Raw genomic sequence first — 21,292 nt, 5'->3', positions numbered from 1 at the left:
AAAAAATTAAAAAAAACAAAAAAAAATAAAATAATGGGACAAAGTTTAGTTACAGAGCTGTGATCGTAGAAACTATGAATAAAATTTTTCAACCTAATCAGTGGTATGAAAATATTCTATGAATCTTTTTTTTTAAAGATTTTTATTTATTTATTTGGGAGAGAGAGAGTGAGCGAAGAGAGAGAGCACAAGTTGGGGGGAGGAAGGCAGAGGGAGAAGCAGATTCCCCCCTGAGCAGGGAGCCTCATGCAGGACTCGATCCCAGGACCCCAGGATCATGCCCCAAGCAGAAGGCAGAAGCCCAACCAACTCAGCCACCCAGGCGCCCCTCTATGAATCTTAAAATAGAAATATAATAATAAGTGTTAATTTTCTCCATTCCTATGTATGTGGATACCATGTTGCAGCTCTTCTATCTAATACCATTAAAAAGTTTACAACTATTGAATCTGATCATATGAATAGAAATAATATCACCTATTTGAAAGTTTAGAAGACTAAAAAGAAAGATAACAAAGTGGACATAGAAAATTTTATAATACTTTATCTCTGAGATGTCTGATTAATGTTCATTGATGTTGCTTGTGATTCTGAAGAGGAAAGTGATAGATGCTAAAAATGATTTCAAAAAAATACATTATGATAGAATATGTAGGAATAGAAAGGATTTCTATGTTAGAGAAAGGAAATAAAACCGAGTAAGAGTCACTGAGAGAGTGTATTTGCAATATTCTGCAAGATTTTGTTGTAATATTATTTTATAAAGGGAGTCTAAAATTATTACAGGTAAGAAATTTAGCTGGTGTAATCATCCTCTAGATTGTGTGCTACAACCCTTTAGTGGTAGACTGATGAATTATGTTATAAAAAGCAAAGACCCTCAGGAACCTGACAATCTTTCTGGCTTTAATGAGGAGGAAATCTGGCCACGTCTTCTCTTTTTTCCCAAGTCTCTTCCTCCATCCCACAAAGACAAGTAAGGCTGTAAATTTTTCCCACTATTGCTGCTGAAAGTATTTTGTGGAAACGATCTTGCAAAAGAGAAAGTATAAACATATTTTTAGGTTTTTGAGATTGTACAGGGTGTGTATAGCAGCTATTAAAATGAGAAAGTTGCCAGGGCTTGAAATACAATTTGGAAAGTCTAAATAGAAAAAAGCTAGCAAAGATTCCTTCATCTTTAAATACGATTTGGACTAAGAATGTACGGTAGAGGAACAAAATTTTCCATCCTAAAATGTGTCTCTTTGGCATATGGATTATTTTAGGTTGATTATTTTTAAGAAACAGAAAACTCAAGAAGTTTTTCTTTTTGCTAACTGCCTAAAAGAATTTAGATAGAGGACCTGTTCCAGGAAGGGAGCTAGCACCATAGATAACTATAGTTATAATATGAACTGGGCCCTGGTAAATAGGTAGGAACCTGGCAAGGCCTATTTGATCGAAGTCCTCTCAATGTCCCATTGAATGGCCCAGCAAACATTTGTTTACCAAACATTTACTCTTTTTCACCTTCCTGTGAATTGCTTTCCTTCCTTTTGTAGTCCCAGACTCCTATCCCCTTCTCCCTAGTTCAGAATGACATATATACCACATTTTGTCTGTCTTTGGAATCTCTTATGTTTATGTGAATTCCTCAGATGTATGCTATTAAATTTGATTATCCTCTATTAACTGTCTCATGTCAATTTAGTTCTTAAACCAGCCAAAAGAATCTTGAAGGGTAGAGGAAAATTTTTCTCCCCAATAGTACAAGTGCAGGATATAAATCAGGCCCAAATACCCAATGAGAATCCAGAATACGTCAAAGCCTAAACAGGATTATAGTCATTTTAGAGTCAGAATTGCACCAGAACAACACTGTGCTTATGCAAGCAAATTATATACATTTTCTCTGTTTTTACACAAACACACACACATTCATGTTAATTTATACACTGTAGTTAAGATAATTCTATATAATGCCCAAATATGTGAGTTCAGTTCTTCTTCACTGATGCTTTTATTGCAGTTATATTATATTGTTTGATAAAACCACAGAGATGCCACTAAATGACTAAATATTGCACACATGAGGAGAAGAGAACTAAAAAAAAGATACCTGAGTAAAGTCTCTTCCGGTTGAGATAGATCCTTTACACACACACACACACACACACCCCTACATCCACCCATAATAATTTACATATTAGATTATTTTTCCTTAGAGAATTTGCTATCAAGTCATTCTGAGATATGTACAATGAGCATGGCTCACTACTTAATAATGGTTTTGGAAGCTAATAAATCTTTAAGTATTTCACATCCTATTTTGCTAAAATCAACTTTGAAAATTAATGCAAATTATACTTGCTAAATTTAGGACTAGAGTATAGTTCTAGGTAATTTAAGAACCACCATACATAGTTTTAATTAAAAAAAGTTGCCTGCTAGACAATTTTACAGATATTGAGTGGTTCATGAGTCTATCTCTGCATTTTATTTCATCTAAAATGCTCAATAAAAGCTGTAGTGCAAAGCAGAGATACAACATGATCTTTAGAGAAAGTTATAAAATCAAAATCAAATCAGAATAAACTTGGTCTGTAATGATGACTTTTTGGCTTTAATAACTTCATTATATAAAATGTTCTCGATTACGTACTAATGAAGTCTCTGTTCAATGAGTTTCAGTAAAGTAAGGCATATACCACAGTTCACAAAATATTTATGATATCTGAGCAAATACTATATTCATTTGGAAAAGTAACCAAATAAAATACTTAAAATAATATTATAAACACACTATAAGCATACAGAAAAATTGAACATGAAACTATTTGCTCCTATGTTTATGTCTGGTTATTAAAGAGCATTAAAAAGAAATAAATTATATGGCAAAATTTTAGTTTTAATTTGAGATTTAGTATTTAATTACCAAAATGGGAAAAATCAATCTTGTTTTCAGTTACATTTATTCTCTAATATACCATCTCCAAATGAATTGCTATTACCTGCAGTTGATTGCAATTTAATTATACCATTAATTTTATTTTTAAAAATCTCATTATATTAACTTTGGCTTTAAATTACATAACACTACCAGAAAAATTTGTCATTAATGTAATCACAAATTACTCCAGTGTGAAACTTGTTACAAAGTAAACATGCCTACCATGGTTGTCTCAGCGATAGAGCCAAAGCTGTTTATGAATATGTTGCATGTGACATTAACAGGAGGGCCTGAAAGAGAGATTAAAACATAAAGTCTATTTAGAATATTTTCAAATAATTCCATATTTTTCATTATCAGTTTTTTAAAAAAAGAATATATATTTTTTTATATTTGTAGACACACAGATGCTTAAAATTGAAGGCAATCATTCTGTGAAATAATCTGCATTGAAAATCACAAATTCATAGTCTCCTTTGAACACTGATGTTGGCCATTATATAAGTCATTAATGTCATTTGGTCTCAGTTTCCTTGATCTAGATATCTTTAATGACTTTGTAAATGTACGATTTGGTAAGTCCAACGTCTGAACCTCTTAAGGCTGTTTCAATTTTTTTTTCCTCCGTGTATGGGCCCTATATTTCTGCATGTCACATGTTTTTTTGTTGTTGTTAAAAACATTAGATATATTAGATAATACAATGTGGCAACTCTGGAAACCAGACCTCCCACTTGCATCCCACAGGTGGTTGTTGCTGGTGTTTCTTATTGTTGTTGTTTGTTGTTTAATGACTTACCTGGACTGATAAAATCTGCATATCCTCATAGTGTGCAGCCACAGAGGTCTCCGCTCAGTGATTTTAGTGGTCAACTAGTGACTGGTCAGAGGTTTCCTTAATGCCTTGAACCAATAAGTCTTCCACCCTTTGCCAGGGGACTTCATGTTTGGGGGCATGCCTTTAACATTCATGACTTTACCTTCGCTTCCTTGCTTGCACAGGGTTTGAGGTCAGCCAGAGGTGAGAGGTTGGGGCCCTCCCAGGTCTTTCCATGGCCTTACACGTGTGTGTGTATCCTCTAGATCTACAAGAGGATATCAGAACTTCTCAAAGCTGCCTATGAGCATCTCATTCCTCAGATCTTCTTTTAAAATTTTTGTTCAGGCTCTTGTTTGCCCAACTGGTATCACAGCCTTAGGTAGCTGCAGTGTCAAACAGTTTCTTGAGATCATTTTCAACAAATGCACTGGGATAGGATTTTCCCAGTGAGGGAGTTCCCAGTCAAAGCCCAATAATGACAAATCTGAGTGGGATTCCTCTAGGGAGCAGGCCAGATAAAAGTAACATAGCTGTGGAGATGGACTTTCTGAGGAGCTGGCCTTTGAGACCTGCTAGGCTGCTGGATTGTACAGCTTCTGTGGTTGAGAGGTTGTTGGTGTTCAAGGCTACCAGAAACTCAGGAGTGGAACCATATTTAAATGCCCTCTGTTTTTAGAGACACCTATCAGTTTCACTTGAATACACATTTCTCAGTGTGTTGCAAGCTTTTCAGAGTCTCTGAAGGTTCATTTTGACCATTTTTCCAGTATTTTGTTACTTTTTTTTGGAGGAGTGAATTTACAGAGAATATTGCTCCACCATTCCAGAAGTCCCCTGTAAATGCCTGATTTACCATTTATCATAATACCAACAATTTTTGTTTTAATGAGATCCATTTTTTCATTCCTTTACTAATATTTAAAACTGTGTTTACAGAAATTTGAAGAAGACACAACGAGATTATCACCCAGCAGGGCAGAAGGAATAAGATCTTACAAATTGGTGAGGACTTCTTGTTACCAGGTATTGTGCAGGTTCATAGATACCATTTAATCCATATAACATTGAAAGTGGGTAACATTTCATCATTTACAAAATAGGGAATTAAGGTTCGGAGAGGATTACATAAGATGCTAATAAATAGCACATTTGGAATTGGAACCACTGGTCTGATTCTAGGAATCATTTTTTTCCCCATCATATCAAGTTGTCCCACGATCGTCACATAACATTACATCCAAAGCATTCCATTATCTGGCTACAGACTTTGTTATTAGGCTGATAAGTATATAAATCAACAACATTGAAATATTATGTGGTAGGGATTAAAATAACTCTGAGTTAAACTCTACCTAATAGATAATGCCACACACAAAAACTAATATGTAAGCCTTACCTAAGATAGCAGCCCCTTGCCCTATACCTTTATGTCCCCCTAAGTAGAGATAGTCACTTCAATTTATTTAATGGATTGTTTGGGGATTTACCTAAATTTCTCTAAATAATGAGTTTATTTTGTGACTTTTAAATGCTCCAGTTTTAGGCACATGTTCTGATGCCCACAGCAGATGAGGATTTAGCTTTCTTTCAAACATTATCAACACTCCTCTTAACATAAACCTCTTTCTCTGTCCTCCCACGACACAGATATTGTTACGTTGTCATTGTTGTTAGATTAGCATCTACTTTTTACATTATGACAAGGTAAATATTACCTCCAATTAAGTCATGCAATAAACTATGATTACTTTTCCTGTCTTGAAAAACATTTCTTGAGGTTGATAATTGCTTTATGTATTTCACATAGTTTCCTCCATATCATTAACTTACTCACAAGTTCTGAAATGTTTAAATTATGTTTCAATGTTAGACTCATCACATATTTTATTAGCTTTATCTTCCTTTGCATTTACTCCCAAATTAGATTTTTTGCTCTGGAGCATAGCAGTGATCTTATGATCTCCCATAATCATTATACTGGGGATTACTGCCACCTCTCTCTTCTGTGGGATCTCCTTTCATGGCCCCCATACTTTTTTCTTTCTTGGCTTATTTCTTCATTTTAGTGGAACATAACCTTTAATAATTTTTTGAGAAATGGTACATAAAGATATGAAGCTTTTGGGAATTTGCTTGTTCACAATTTTTTTTTAAACATCCTCTCACTTAATTAATATCTAAATTTGGCACAAAATTTTAGGCTGGAAATTTTTTTCCTGAATTTTAAAGACATTTCTCTATTATTTTTTATTTTCTTGTATTGCTGTTAAAAGGTACCAAGACATTCTGATTCTTGGTCCTTTGTAAAGATAAAAAGGATATTCTTCGTACCAATATTAAAACATAAATAAATAAAAATTAAAAAAAAACATAATGCCTCATTAGTTAGAATAGTTTAAAATCATTTGTGGTTTCAGTTTACATTTTCTTGATTACTGGTGCATAATTTTCATCTTTGTTTTTCTACTCGTTTCCTTACAGCCATTTGTCTTGCTTGAATAAGAGAGAAAAAAAAAAAACCCAAAATTATTCAAAAATGAAGTCCATGACCCATAAGCCAATGAATGAATCCTATGCACATTGAAATCATTTTTAAAAAAATTCACACCTGGGGCGCCTGGGTGGCTCAGTCGTTAAGCGCCTGCCTTCAGCTCAGGTCATGATCCCAGGGTTCTGGGATTGAGCCCCGCATCGGGCTCCCTGCTCAGCGGGAGGCCTGCTTCTCCCTCTCCCACTCCCCCTGCTTGTGTTCCCTCTCTCGCTGTGTGTCTCTCTGTCAAATAAATAAATAGAAAATCTTTAAAAAAAAAAAATATTTCACACCTGACTTTAACCTAGATGATAGGACATGCAACCAAAGCACCAATATTTGTAAAAATTCCCCAGATGATTCAGATATGCAGCAATGCTGGAAGCCACTGGCCTAAGGAATCCCAGACTAGGAAGTATCTGTGCCCATTATATCATAGGGCTAAAAATGAACTGAGATTTTCTGAGTGGTGAAGAAATAGAGAGAGAGGAGTCAGAACTTACAGCTAGGCCTTGAAAATGCAAGGCATTTAATTTTGATTATAGAGTAGTCTATAATAAGTTTGATTAACAATGTTAATAAAACAAGTAGATGCTGTACAGTTAGAAAGAGCCCAAAGTCTATTGACCATCAAGATGCATAGGAACGTCAAATTAAACAGACATAGAAAGTATATCAGTTTAAACACGAAGGATGGATTTTTAAGAACAAGAAAACTTCATGAAAGTCCTGAATCCTGGAGGTGCTATAATTATTTGATTACTAGTAGAAAGCTTTTTAAAATATTTCTTTTTTTTTAAAGATCTTTATTTATTTACTTGTCAGAGAGAGAGAGAGCAAGAGGGCACAAGAGAGATCCCCGCCGAGCAGGGATCCCGACGTGGGGCTCGATCCCAGGACCCTGGGATCATGACCTGAGCCGAAGACAGACGCTTAACCGACTAAACCACCCAGGTGTCTTTTTAAAAAAAAATTTCTTTTTTATTTCTAAATATTTACAAATATTTAAAATTTCTGCGACAATAAAGGTGTCTTATGTGTCACTATGTGAGAACGGAGAAAGCATCAGTCTTTTACTTCATGATTATTTTATCCCATCACAAGAGAAGTATAAGGTCACTATTAAAGGTTAGATTTCTTTTGACTTAATATAAGTCTAAGGTATTGAACTCTAAAATATGTACACAGAGTATCTGGAAATCTTGAAAAGCTAAACCCAATCATTCATATTTTCTAGGTTATTCTCTGTTTTCTAGAGAACATGAAAACTGCTCTTTTCTTTTGCTGCTCACAGTAATATGAATCTAGGGAATATCGTTCAGCTTGAGATAAATTCTCTTGTGCTCTATCGACTCACAGCCTTCGGAAGAGGGAAAACACAAGAGCACTGGTATTGGGTTAATTCATCTTCCAATACAGTGTTGATGGAAGTGCATCCATGTTGGGGGGACATGGTCCAGAGCACAGAACTGCCTGCTCCATCTGACTGTGAACTTTTTGGCTGAAATTGGGATAAATAAAATAGTGAGGGAGAGGGTAGTGATTTTTTTAAAATTTTTTTTCTTATTTTAATTTAGCAAGAGGCAGGGTCTTTATTTTTGACACTTTAATTTCTCTGTGGACATTGCCTAAAAAGGGAGGCATTTTTTAAATTATATTTTCTGATCCCATCCTTTAAATTTAATTATTATCCATACAATTTTAGGTAGTGGTGGTGAAAAGTAGAATGAAGGTGAAAATTCAGCATAGGCTTTAGGGCCCTGGCGTTAGTGATATCTGTTCAGATGCATTTCAGTGTCCTCTGGGCTTCATGGCACACCCTAATGATTCCAGGAAGTTTCTGAAAGCAGCAGTGTTAAGTACCGTGCCAGGAGGAGGGCTCCTCTGATGTATTTGTCTTCTCCCTAAAATGCGCACTGGCATCCCAAGTTGACGAGAGGCTTGCATAGTAAGGTCAATAAGGAAAATAAGGAAAACAACATATTTCCACAGAAGAGCAATGGTCAAAGGAGAAGTAACTAATTGAGGGTTTCACTTATAGTTGGGAACACGATGTTTTATATTCTATGAAACAGACTTCAGCCCTTGACTCTTCAACATGCCTCCAATCACATGTAGAAAGCTCCTCCTAAAGGCAGAAAGCCAACCTGGTTTCAAAGTCTAAATTTCATGTGGCAGTAAAGTAAATCACAGTGGTCTGAGGTATAAGCATTATTGTTAATTCCAGTGTTTATCACTAGTGTTCTTTGCCTGATTATTAGAACAAACAAGACTGCTATACGGTTCCCGTTTACAACTTATGTGTGTATTCTCTTCTTCAACAGAAAGAAAGGTGAATGAGTTCAGACACTAAAACTTAATTCCAAATTTCAAAAATAGAGCAGACACTAACTTGAAATATGTGTGTGTGTATGAATATATATATATGTGTGTGTGTGTGTGTATAATTTTGTTTTTAAAATTTTTTTAAATATACTAAAACTATAAAGCAACTTGAAAATAAGTCATTGTTTTTAAAGGTAGTCTTGGGTTAGATCATAGAATCTCTTCAAAGTGATACAAAGCATTTGGAATTTACTTCATGAAGATGAGGGAGCTATTACAGATTTCTGATCATGGTTGTGTAGTGAACCAACACAACATGGTGAGTTGTTGAATGGATGACAAAAGCTTAGAGATAGAGAAAACAAGAATTTATTGTTACAGTCCAGATGGGAGATAGAATGGCCCTGACCAAGCCAGTGGCAGTGGAGATGGATTACAAAGAATGAAGTGGATACAGTACCATAATGTTTGTAAAGCACTGTATTCTATACTCTAAGCTTCTGGTCTATGGTGGATCAGAGCAGCAATCTTAATCTTTCTACCTTAGCTATTGATACGTATATTCAAAAACTTTGTAGAGAATGAAGCTCAGAGGAGATTGTAGATATTCTATTGCCATTACAGAGAGCACCTGTTTAGCAGTCCCTGGCCAATCTGCCAGTGCAAAAGCTGTTAAATCCATCTAATACACTGCTATGTTTAGCAACAGAGCAAATAATTGCTATAGCATCCATAAGGCAAATTGTGCCTTTATATTGTTCATTACATTAACCATCGTTGGCCCCGAAAAGCAAACGACAGTACTTGCAGATGTTTTCTTTTAGATGTCCCTTAAAGAAATAGAACATGCCCTTTAAATTCAGAGATGGATAAAGGCAAAATGGCAAAGTCCATTGCAAAGCCTTGGCAATTATATTATTGCTGTTCATACTAGGGAAAAATGATTCACAAGGCAAAGCTCAAGCAAACAAACAAAGAAACAGACAAAGAAGAGCCCAAGTGTTCGTGAAAATGATTCCAAGAAATTTTTAACATAATGTTCTATTAAAACCTCACCCTTTTTAAAGACATAAAATGCAACTGAAAGACTAAATCTCAAAAAAAATGTTATATTTACATCTATATACATGTACATATGTATGTACATATATGTACATGTATATAGATGTAAATATATATATTTACATATATATAAATATATATGTATATATTTGTAAATATAAATAAATGTAAATATAAATAAATAAATATATATATAAATATATATATGTGTACATGTCACATATATATGTAGTCATGTCCCAAGGAGAGATATTATTTTATTTTTTTATTTGTGTTTATATTAAAGATTTTATTTATTTATCTGAGAGTGAAGAGGGGGCAGAGGGAGAAGGAGAGAGAGAATCACAGACTCTCTGCTGTGCATGGAGCCCTAGATGGGGCTCCATATCAGGATCCCGAGATCATGACCTGAGCCGAAATCAGGAGTCGGCTGTTTAACCGACTGAGCCACGCAGGTGCCCCCTTTTTATTTTTTAATTGACAAAAATAAACTTGATGACTTTAAATCCACATTTTAAATTATTTGTTAGATGCCTGAAGAAAGTTTGAAAATTATGACATAAAAATAGGATCTAGTTTCTTCTTTCTGTTGCCTTTCCTTCCATTTCCTTCCTGAAAATGCAGTCTTAAAGTCATTCAGTCAGGCAACACAAGATGGGTGTCCATGCTGGGTTGGCTTTGGGGAGTGTGGTAAACTAGACAGGATGAGTAGGACATCTGTGGAGAAGAGGTATATACACAGCATACAAGGGATGCTAGAGCCAGAGTGAGTGAGGAGGATGGTCCTAAAGTGGGGCAGCTGGTGTGGAATATTAGAGCCAGAGAAGGGTGAGGAGAGTGTCCACCTGGGGGCATCCTGGCATCATCAGTCAGAGTCTGAACAGGAGCCTAGGACGTTTGTGCGGGAGAAGGAGTGGCAGCAGACAAGGGAGATTTATTACATATTGATCAAATACGTCATTATTTTAAGGATAAAGGGAGCCAGGTTTCTTACTGTCAGATGAGGAAGTTAAAATATGGTAACTCAGAAGCTAGAATAAACCTATGGTATCAGAGATACCAGTGTGAATCATGGTTTTCATGACGTTTCAAATACGTCACATATTTGCATAAATATACATGCACACACATCCACACATGTGTATATATCCATATACATACACACATACCCACACATGTGTATATATCCATATGTATTAATAAGTATTAATTTACTTAATCAATTAATTAACTTAATTAATCAAAGTGAACATTAGTAGTGATGGCAAAAATTAACCTGGTCCACCATCTGATAAAATGCAATCAGAACAAAGTATCACTTCTGTGATATTTCTATTAAGATGCATTATTTAAACTGAATCATGAAGAAAATTACTAATGCAAACTAAGGCATGTTATGCTAAATAAAGGGATAATAATATAATTTTTAAATGTCATGGTCATGACAATCATAGAAAGCATGAAGTTCTGGTTCAGACTGAAGGAATCAAGGAGAAATGACAAATAAAATACAAGACATGATTCTAGACTGGATTCTTTTGCTATGAAGCCATTATTCAGATTGTTGATAAAATTTGAATGGGGGTCCACAAATTAGATGGTAACAATATATTCATGTTAATTTTCTTGTTTCAATGGTTAGGTTGTGGCTGTCTAAGAGAATATTATTTGTATGATATACTCAAGTATTGGGGCATCAAGTCAACAACATTCAAGTGGCTCAGGAAAAAAAAAACATTTTGTGCTGTAGTTGCAAATTTTGTTAATTTGAGATCGTTTTAAAATTAAAAAATGGGAAATTACTACAGGAAAATACATTAAAAATTAAAAATCAAAGAAAACAGAAGATAACAGGGCACACCAATCTGAATTTGTGAGCATTTCAGGTGAACATTTATAGTTTTAGAAAGACTTATTAAAGACATTCTTCTTGTTAAAAAGACCTTGTATTATGTAAAAATGCAAGTGGAAAATTACCCTTTTCAAAAAATAATTGTAAACTTTATTCAAGAACAGTAATGTCTGCCTGAATATAAATAGTTAAAATGATAAAGAAGTTGCTAATACTTTTCCCTGAAAAAAGAAACCAGGTAGGAAATAAGTATTAGGTACACATGCCATTCTGGGGATAGAATGTGTTATAGCAGAATAGATTATTTGAAAACCGGATTTGTGATGTGGGAGAAAGGGATTAATATAGAGAAATATTACAGATGAAAAGACAGAAACCGGGCGCCTGGGTGGCTCAGTTGGTTAAGCGACTGCCTTCGGCTCAGGTCATGATCCTGGAGTCCCTGGATCGAGTCCCGCATCGGGCTCCCTGCTCAGCGGGGAGTCTGCTTCTCCCTCTGACCCTCTTCCCTCTCATGCTCTCTCTAATTCTCTCTCTCAAATAAATAAAATCTTAAAAAAAAAAAAAAAGAAAAGACAGAAACCACAAAGACATTGTGAAGACAAACAATGTTATCTCTAGATAAAGAAAGTAACCATTGGAGATAGAATGAAAAAAAAAAAAACCATAGCAAAAATGCAATAAATGTTTGGAAAGAATATGTAATTGGGTGATTGCTAAGAGAATACTTTCTGCCTGGATCCAAATTAAACTTAAGGGTTGTCAAACAATAGGGTCAAAAGAAAGAAGGAAAATCCAGAAACAATTGGTAAAATGGCGTAGTAAATAACATTTTATTGTCTATGGATGTACATTTATTTGTTATCTGATTGCTTTTCATCTGTTAAACTGGCTTCTAGTTTCAAATGACTCCTAGATGCTTCTATTTCAAGATGGAAAATTGAACATAGTTTTCTTTCTCTCTGAGAACATCGAATGATGTTAGCAAATAAAAATGAGACTAGGGCGCCTGGGTGGCTCAGTTGGTTAAGCGACTGCCTTCGGCTCAGGTCATGATCCTGGAGTCCCTGGATCGAGTCCCGCATCGGGCTCCCTGCTCGGCAGGGAGTCTGCTTCTCCCTCTGGCCCTCCCCCCTCTCATGTGCTCTCTCTCATTCTCTCTCTCTCAAATAAATAAATAAAATCTTAAAAAAAAAAAATGAGACTAAACACATCACACCAAAGAGAATGGCAGGAAAATCATAGTTCAATGACATAAAATATAGAAGGCAGAAAAAAAAAAAAACGGTTGATCGATGAAACAGGGTAAGCCTAAAATAAATGCAGGTTGGGACTGTATGGGGAAGGGAGCTAATGTGCTAAGAACAACCCAGAGAGGCACAAAGCTTAGGGTCATCCTCTGCAGGAAGGCAGTGGGGAGTTAAAAGGAGTCTGCAGGGAGAGGCCATGGGTACCTGTCTCAGAAGTTCCCTGCTTCCCATCCCTATTCTACAGAGCAGGAATGACCTGGGATTTAGCCCATTTTTGAAAGCATGGAAATAACTTTTTTTTTTTTTTTTACTTTTTGCAAACATAGTTCATTAAGGTGATTGGACATAAAATGTTTCTGTGAATCAATGCCGACTTTAAAAATGTTTTATTTTTCCAGCTTTACTGAGATATCGTTGGCATGCAACATTGTTGAAGTTTATGGTGCAAACTGTGTTGATTCGATACACCTACATATTGCAATATGAATACCATCTTAGCATTTAGCTTACATCTCCATCATGTCACATAATTACTATTTCTTTTTTGTGGTGAGAACATTGATGATCTACCCACTTAGCAGCTTTTAAATAGCAACTTAGCAATTTTTAATAATACAGTATTAACTATAATCACAATGCTGTGCATTAGATTCCCAGAATTTATTCTACTTCTAACTCTTTGCAAAAAGTTAAAAAAAAAAAAAAAGATGACTGGAGAAAACAGAGTTCCTGAAAGTACCTTAAAATTAAAGCCATCTATAGTTTGGGATCTGGAGGACACCAGACCAAAGCCTAGATGACACTCAACATTCATCTAAAGCACAGTTCTGTTCAGGGCAGGAATGTCTGTCAGATTTCCCTTTCCAGTGAGAAAAATAGCAGCAAACCACCTCCTTACACACACACACACACACACACACACACACACACACACAACCAGACAAAACCTGTATCAGCACCCAAATCAACTCAATCTTTCCTGAACTACAGAGTATTTCCATCACATATAAGAAAACCAGCAGCTTAAAGAGAGTGAACAGGATGAATAAACATAATTGTTCCTGCAGGAAGAAAAGAGAAATCATGGGGCCGAAAAGCAAAACAGAAGAGGTAGAATACAAGAATTGAGGCATTAAACTAGAAGTCTAGTTAGTGCAAGGGAATCTTATAATGCCTGCTTTGCAAAAGGCCTAGAAACCATCAGACAGATTAGAACAGGTACTCACCAGAAGCAACCAATTTTACTTTTGGAGTGATTGCCTCAAAGAAGAGCAACCGTGCATAAGGGCTGCTGAGGCAAGGAAGTGCTGCTTTTCATCATTAATATTTTTAAACAATTGAATTTTTACCAAGTTCAGGTACCTGCTTTTTCCTACTGTTGCAAACAAAACAAACAGCTAAACATACAAAATAGTACCTGCCTAACAACCTGTAACATAACCTCCATGACGTCACATTCAAGGAAAATGGTTCAGGATAAAGAGGACTGTGAAGATACCAAAACATAATCACAGACTTAAAATCTTCCTAAACGTTCCAAATGACACCAGGTAAAATATCAAAGAGTCATTTACAGAACAAATCTGAACAATCCTCCCTAAATATAGAGGAAATATAGAGGAAAAGGACAAAAGGGTGAAGGGTATGAGTGGGGGAGTATTAGATACAGATGATAAAAGATCAGAATTTTTTTTTAAGAGAAAGAGAGCTGTTTTGGAGAATAACACAAAACAATGCTAGCATAAGTCATACTTTTTTTTTTTAAAGAAAAATAGGCATAGTTAGAAAAAATATAGGCTACGTATAAGGGAGCAAAAATCACAAGAGGATTTTAACTTTTCTTATAATACTAAATGTCAGTAGGCAATGGAACATCTACAAACTTCAGCTAGAATTCTGTAGCTCCATAATTGTATGAAGTTACTTTCATGTCAAATGGATAAACAAGAGATTATTGTATTTACTGTAATTATTGTAATACTATTCCGTGACAAAAAGAAATGAGCTATCAAACACAAAAAGACATGGAGGATTCTTAAAAGCATATTTCAAATCTGAAAAGTCTTCACACTGTAGGATTCTACCAGTATGACAAAACTCTACACAGTAAAAAGATCAGAGGTTGCTAGAGATTTGGGTGGAGAGGGAGAGTGACATTTGTAGCTGAAGCACAGGGGATTTTTAGGGCAGTGAAACTTCTGTATGACAGAGTAATGATAGTTATCTGTGGGTTATTCATTTGTCAAAACCCATAAAATGTATAACACAAAGACTGAACCCCAAGGTAAACAATGGACTTAGTTAATAATAATAACACATTATTAACTGTTGATGAATAGCTATTCAATAGTTAATCAATATTAATTCATCAATTCTAACTAATATACCACACTCCTGCAAGATGTAAACAATAGGGAAAATTGTGGCGGATGCAAGGGGAGATGTGGGAACTCCCGGTAATTTCCAATCAGTTTTTCTGTAAACCTAAAACCATTCCTTAAAAAGTCTAGAAATTAAAAAAAAAAAAGATGATCAGAAAAACCAGAGATCAGAAAGTGTATCTATCAACTTACACATGCTCTGAAAATAAGAAAGTGTTTTATTCTATCTCTGTGTGTGTGGAGAGATAGAAATAAAACTTGACAAAAAAAAAGAAAGAAAGAGAACTTGAAAACTAAAAGAAGAGTTGGATATAAATATGAATTCGAGAAACTGCTGGTTACAAGGATTTGGGGGTCTTCCCTTAAATCGTCTGGAACTCCAAGTGAGTAACATGCTTGGGTTTTGTGTTGAGCACTGAATCCTTCAACAGAAGGATTAACAAGTTTAGTGACAGGTGGAGCTTTACTTGCTAATTCTTTTTAGAAGACTCTCAGTTCATTTATTTATATATATATATATTTATTTATTAGTTTATTTGTTGAGAAAGGGGGGTGGGCAGAGGGAGAGTGAAAGAGAGAATCTTAAGCAGGCTTCGTGCTCAGTGCGGAGCCTGACGCAGGGCTCAGTCTCTCGACCCTGATATCAAGACCTGAGCCAAAATCAAGAGTAGGACGCTTAACCCACTGAGCCACCCAGGCGCCCCTCTCAGATCATTTCTAAACCCAGTTGTTGTTATTAAGTGTATTCTTTATAATAGTTCAAGAAATCATTATATTTAACAGAGCTAAGATATAATGGAGATTTGGTTGTTTTCATACTCAAATTATCCTCAAGGCAAAGAGGTTATTCGTGGAGAAAATTGATTCTCATAAAAGTTTAAGATAAGTTATGAGCATTCTGGAGGGGAAGAGAACAGTTGATTAATTAGTGACCAAGAAAGATAATGTTGGTGAGTTAGGCATTTAAATGTTTTAATTTCTTTCAGTATTTATTTTTGTAAGTAGCTAATCGTTATATTTAATTTAATTACTAAGATAATTTCTGATGAAGAGAATGTCCTATCTGTGCTTGGTACCAATTTAAGGTGTTTTAAGAGAATTATTTATTCCTACTTTTGTGCAGTATATTTTAATAACATATTTAAAATATTTGATCTTGGGTGCCTGGGTGGCTCAGTTGGCTAAGCATCTGCCTTCAGCTCAGGTCATGATCCCAGGGTCTTGGGATGGAACCCCGCGTCGGGAATCCCTGCTCAGTGGGGAGTCTGCTTCTCCCTCTGCCCTTCACTCAACTTGTGCTCTCTCTTGCTCGCTCTCTCTCTCTCAACTAAATAAATAAAATCTTTAAAAAAATATTTAATCTTAAACAGGTCAGATTTTTTTTTTTTTGAAAGACTTTATTGATTCATTTGTCCGAGAGAGAAAGAGAGCACAAGCCCCGGGAGTGGCAGGCAGAGGGAGAAGCAGGCTCCCCGCTAAGCAGGGAGCCCAATGCGGGGCTCGATCACAGAATGCTGAGATCATGACCTGAGTTGAAGGCAGACGCTTAACTGACTGAGCCACCCAGGCGTTCCAACAGGTCAGGTTTTTTTAAGGGTGTAGGTTGTTTTAGAGAAATGTGACAAAAAAGGCAAACAAGTATCATAATTTACGTTAAAGAAAAAATGTCTACATCTAGATTTTTTAAGTTAGCAGTATATAAAAGAACAAAATCAAAGTAATATTTTAACAAAGCCAATTTATATTTTTTAATAGTTGTTCTCCACTATGGCCTGCAAGATATGTTCCCACTTGATGTATACATACTTGTGAAAACAATTTAAAATTTGAAATCAATGTTCTAGAAATAATTTCATAATAATGTATTTGAGCTGGAATAATTAATATTATTTTTAAATGTTGATATTTTGAAAGGTGAAAATACTATCACATTATTATTACAATTATTACAATTGCACTTCACTGATTGCTAATGAGACTGAATATTCTTACTTATGCCCTGTAAATTGTCTGAGAAAGTCAATACTGAAATTTTATGTTTTTCTCTTAAAAAACTTGTAAATCCCTGAGAGTTTAAACACCCCTGAGAGATTTTTTCTAATGCTTTTATATTTTGAAAACACTTGCCTACTGCCTGAGCAATTATCCAGGTAAATTATTTTTATTATTAGTTTTTATTAACATTTTAATCTATGAAGATGTGAGGACTAAATCAATTGAGTTATTGTAATATATTGTTATATCTGTTTTGGCCAATTCCCACCCCTATTCTTTTAAAAAATTACTTAATTTTGCTTATTTAAAGAAACGAAACAAAACAGACTAGTAGAATATCACACTACTGATACACATGACCCTAAACCCTTATAGTATTAATTTCTGTCTTTGACAAATTGAGAGGTGAAGTATATCCCAGTTTAAATTAGTTTATTTGATTAGCTAGGTAAGCTCCTTTAAAAAAAATAGACAAGAGGAAAAACAATCAATATGGGGGGGATGTTGTATTTTTAGTCTTGTGAGCTACTACACAAAAGAATTGAGTTAAATATTACCAGAACAGTTTCTTCATACTTCTGCCTGATGAACTTCTTTCTTAAAGAGGTCTGGTGAGTCCCTAGGTCCCTGACAATAGAAGGGCTAATCTTCCTCTCTGTCTAATCATCTCCTAATAGGTCTTGGATTTAGTTTGTTAGTACCTAAACACCTCAAAAATATTTAAATATATTTTATTTAAATTTCAATATTAGGCAATGAAATGATGGTCAAAGGATTATGATGTTATTTTATTCAATTAAATGAAACTGCGCTGAATGTGCTTAATTTGGGGAGGAAGTTGTGAGCTTCCCCGGAGACAACAACGTTTCACTCTCAATGAGAGGTGAAAAAACAAGAGTGTTGCTAAGAACTGATCCATTAAGGTATTGTTTTTAAAAAACTGACATTATTCGTGGTAATCAAATGAGCATCCTTGCTTTTCTGATATTCAGAGTATAACATATCTTGAAAACCATAAAGGAGAGAAAATCCCCCATCCCTTTCTTTTCTGTTCCTTTATGGACACTGGGACGTAAAAATTGATTCTCCTATTCTCAATTAAAAAAAAATCTACTAACTCTAAACTGGCTTTGGTTATCAGCTAGTTTTTAGAAATGTATTTTTATTAAAAAAAAATCAGTACTTATTTTAAGCAAGACCAAATCTTTTCAGTCATTTCCTGGCCTCACACATAAATAGTAATATTAATCACATTTAAGATGGTTTAAAATTTCCTTTTTTAAATGATTGAAATGATAAAATAAAAGTCAACTTTCCAAGAAAGCAGCAAAGGCACTCGGACCGCTGTTGTGTGGTTAGTAACTTACCTGTATTTTTATTAAGATATCCATTGAGTCTATGTGACTTTTTTTAAAAATGTTCACAGATATTTAAAAATAGAAACATTTTCCTCTGTAGTTTTCAGTAAAACAAAGCAATACTTGTGAATCACTGAATGGAATCACTATAATGAATCCACTAATTACTGATTATGTTTCTTGCTGTTTACTAATACGACAACTGAATATTTTTCAAGATCAGTTCAAAGTTAGTTTTCAACCTGATGTCGGGGATACTTCTCTTCCTCAATTTGTAGAAGATCCTCATAATGCTGAAATCTCGTTTCATTTGTGTATGAATCTCTTAAGCTGCACTATTTTCTCACAGCTTACATTTAGTGTTTTCCTCTTATGCAGTTAAAAATATTTATGGTCAGGGGGCGCCTGGGTGGCTCAGTTGGTTAAGCGACTGCCTTCGGCTCAGGTCATGATCCTGGAGTCCCGGGATCGAGTCCCGAATCGGGCTCCCTGCTCGGCGGGGAGTCTGCTTCTCCCTCTGACCCTCCTCCCTCTCATGCTCTCTGTATCTCATTCTCTCTGTCTCAAATAAATAAATAAAATCTTTAAAAAAAAAAAACTTTGTAAAAAAAAAAAATATTTATGGTCAGGGCACCTGGGTGGCTCAGTCAGTTAAGCGTCCAACTCTTGATTTCGGTTCAGGTCATGATCTCAGGGTCATGAGATGGAGCCCCACCTCAGGTGAGCACTGCACTGCGTGTGGAGCCTGCTTAGGCTTCTCTCTCTCTCCCTCTCCCTCTGCCCCTCCCCTACTCATGCTCTCTCTTTTCTTCTAAATAAATCTTAAAATATATATATATATTTGTGGCCAAAAAATATAAAAATAAAATAAAAATATAATAGTCAAAATGCTTAAAAACAAATCAAGAAAAGCAGTCTACATGTCAAAATAATTTTGAAATTGAAGCAATGCATAATTTTTTACTTCTAAATTATCAACAAATTTCGCTCTTATTTTTTTTCTCCTGCTACCCATTCTTGGTTTTTATTAGTCCTCTCTAAATAATTCTTAAACCACTGCTAAGCAATTCTTTTTCTGTTCTTCCCATAAGAACAAATTCAGGAAAAAAATAATTATTGTAGACTACATTGTATTTCCTTTTACCTTTAAGAATGAAAATAGCTTAACTGAATCTCATGGAAAAGGTAGGCATTCTTATAATTTGGATTATTTTCTTTATTGAAATAGAATAATTTTCAAGAGATATTAAATAATTACGGGCATGAAAGTAACTTTCTAATCTTTTACCCCAGGACTTATTGTGGTTTTGGATAATCTACTTACTTATGATGTATAAATATGTTGCTTAACACTATATTAAACAGAAGAACAAAAAAAGAGTATTCTTGAATTGACAATTACACTCTTTCCTATAAATTTAGGCAAAATATTTGGTAGATGGAATGATTTTTTAAATGTTACCAGTAGCTTTTAGTTATTCAAACTCTTTTCCCTGTACATAAATTCAACAGCTGTTTGATTCTCCACAATATAGAGAGTCTTGCTGTGGGGGATTTAAAATAGGGTTTATTGCCAGCTCTAAAGAAGCTTCCATTCCAGTGAGTAGGAATACATTTTAGGAATATATTGTAGGATATTATATATATATATAATATATATAGGATATTATATATATTTTAATATATATTAAAAATATATTTATGGGCAATATAAAAATAAAATAAAATATTTATATATTCATATACACAGTGAATATATATTCATTTTAGGAAATTACGTAATTTCCTAAAATGAATCATCATGACAATAAGTATAAAAAGAAAGACAAAGAAATACTATTGGTCCAAAGAAGACAAATTCTGAGAACTATTAACATGAGAATAATTTTTTTTCTTTCAAGACATATCTTTGAATAGTACAGTACTTGGAAGAGTACTGGAAATAAGCTTTAGAATTTTTGGTGGAATCAATCTGAAAATTTATCTTGTTTAAGCATATTCAAAACACATTTCATATATAATAGTAATCAGAACAATTACCTTTAAAATTGGGTCTGATTCTTGCATCGTACCCTGATGTCCTCCCCATTAATTTATCCAGAAAGTCAGAAGGTGACATTGGAGCACTTCGAGATCTTGCGCTGTCTGTTTCCTTTGTTGCAACCAAGCTACAAATGAGAAGAACATTCAGATTTTACAAAAAAATGACAACAAAAAGTCTTCCTAAGAGTTGTCCCTATAAATAGAGAATAAAAATGGTAAGCAAAAATACCTTTAAAAAGATAAACTTTCTATACTATACAGTGAATGTTATCATAATGACAGATAGGTCTTTATAGATCTACAGTCAGTATTTATAAAGTTTCATATGTATTCAGCCCAAAGGTCAGAGGTGACATTTTGTGTTAAGTCTGGAAACAAAGCCATTTCCAAATTAGTAGGCTTTCAAAATTTGTATTTACCCAAACTTGACTTTTAATTGCAATTTTTAGTTAAAAGTGTCTTTAGTGATTCAGGCTTAAGAAAAACAAAATGAAAGTTCAGCTGTGGAATGTAATTCTTATTGCTTTTATTGAGGGAAAAGCATCACCTTTCAAGTTTTGTGAATTCTTTCCAATGGTAATAAAACTTCTGTCCTACAGATTAAACAGTAATGTTCTTTTCTTCAATTAGATGCTTCCTCTATTAATAGCATACCCGGTTAAACTCATTCTGCTTTCACCTTGTGTCATTCATCTATAGAACCTTTTGGTCAGATCGAAAATGTGTGCATTAGGATTGAGAAAT

The 21,292-nt window shown here is 34.6% G+C and overlaps 1 protein-coding gene across 2 annotated transcripts in view; it reads right to left on the bottom strand.

The window, feature by feature from the left end:
- GLRA3 (glycine receptor alpha 3) overlaps positions 1–21,292 on the bottom strand; it is a 179,570-nt gene that overhangs the window by 124,011 nt on the left and 34,267 nt on the right. For both annotated transcript variants that reach the window (XM_081810865.1, XM_081810870.1), the window contains exons 2-3: positions 20,546–20,673; positions 3,155–3,222 (exon numbers count right to left, since the gene is read on the bottom strand). In XM_081810865.1, the coding sequence (XP_081666991.1) occupies positions 3,155–3,222; positions 20,546–20,673 (196 nt within the window). The remainder of the gene's footprint in view (positions 1–3,154; positions 3,223–20,545; positions 20,674–21,292) is intronic.

This window comes from Leptonychotes weddellii, chromosome 2, assembly GCF_054177405.1.
Source record: "Leptonychotes weddellii isolate Sample4059 chromosome 2, ASM5417740v2, whole genome shotgun sequence".
Classification (NCBI taxonomy): Eukaryota; Metazoa; Chordata; class Mammalia; order Carnivora; family Phocidae; genus Leptonychotes; species Leptonychotes weddellii.
Note: the sequence above shows the minus strand (reverse complement) of the source record. Positions and strands in the feature narration are given on the sequence as shown.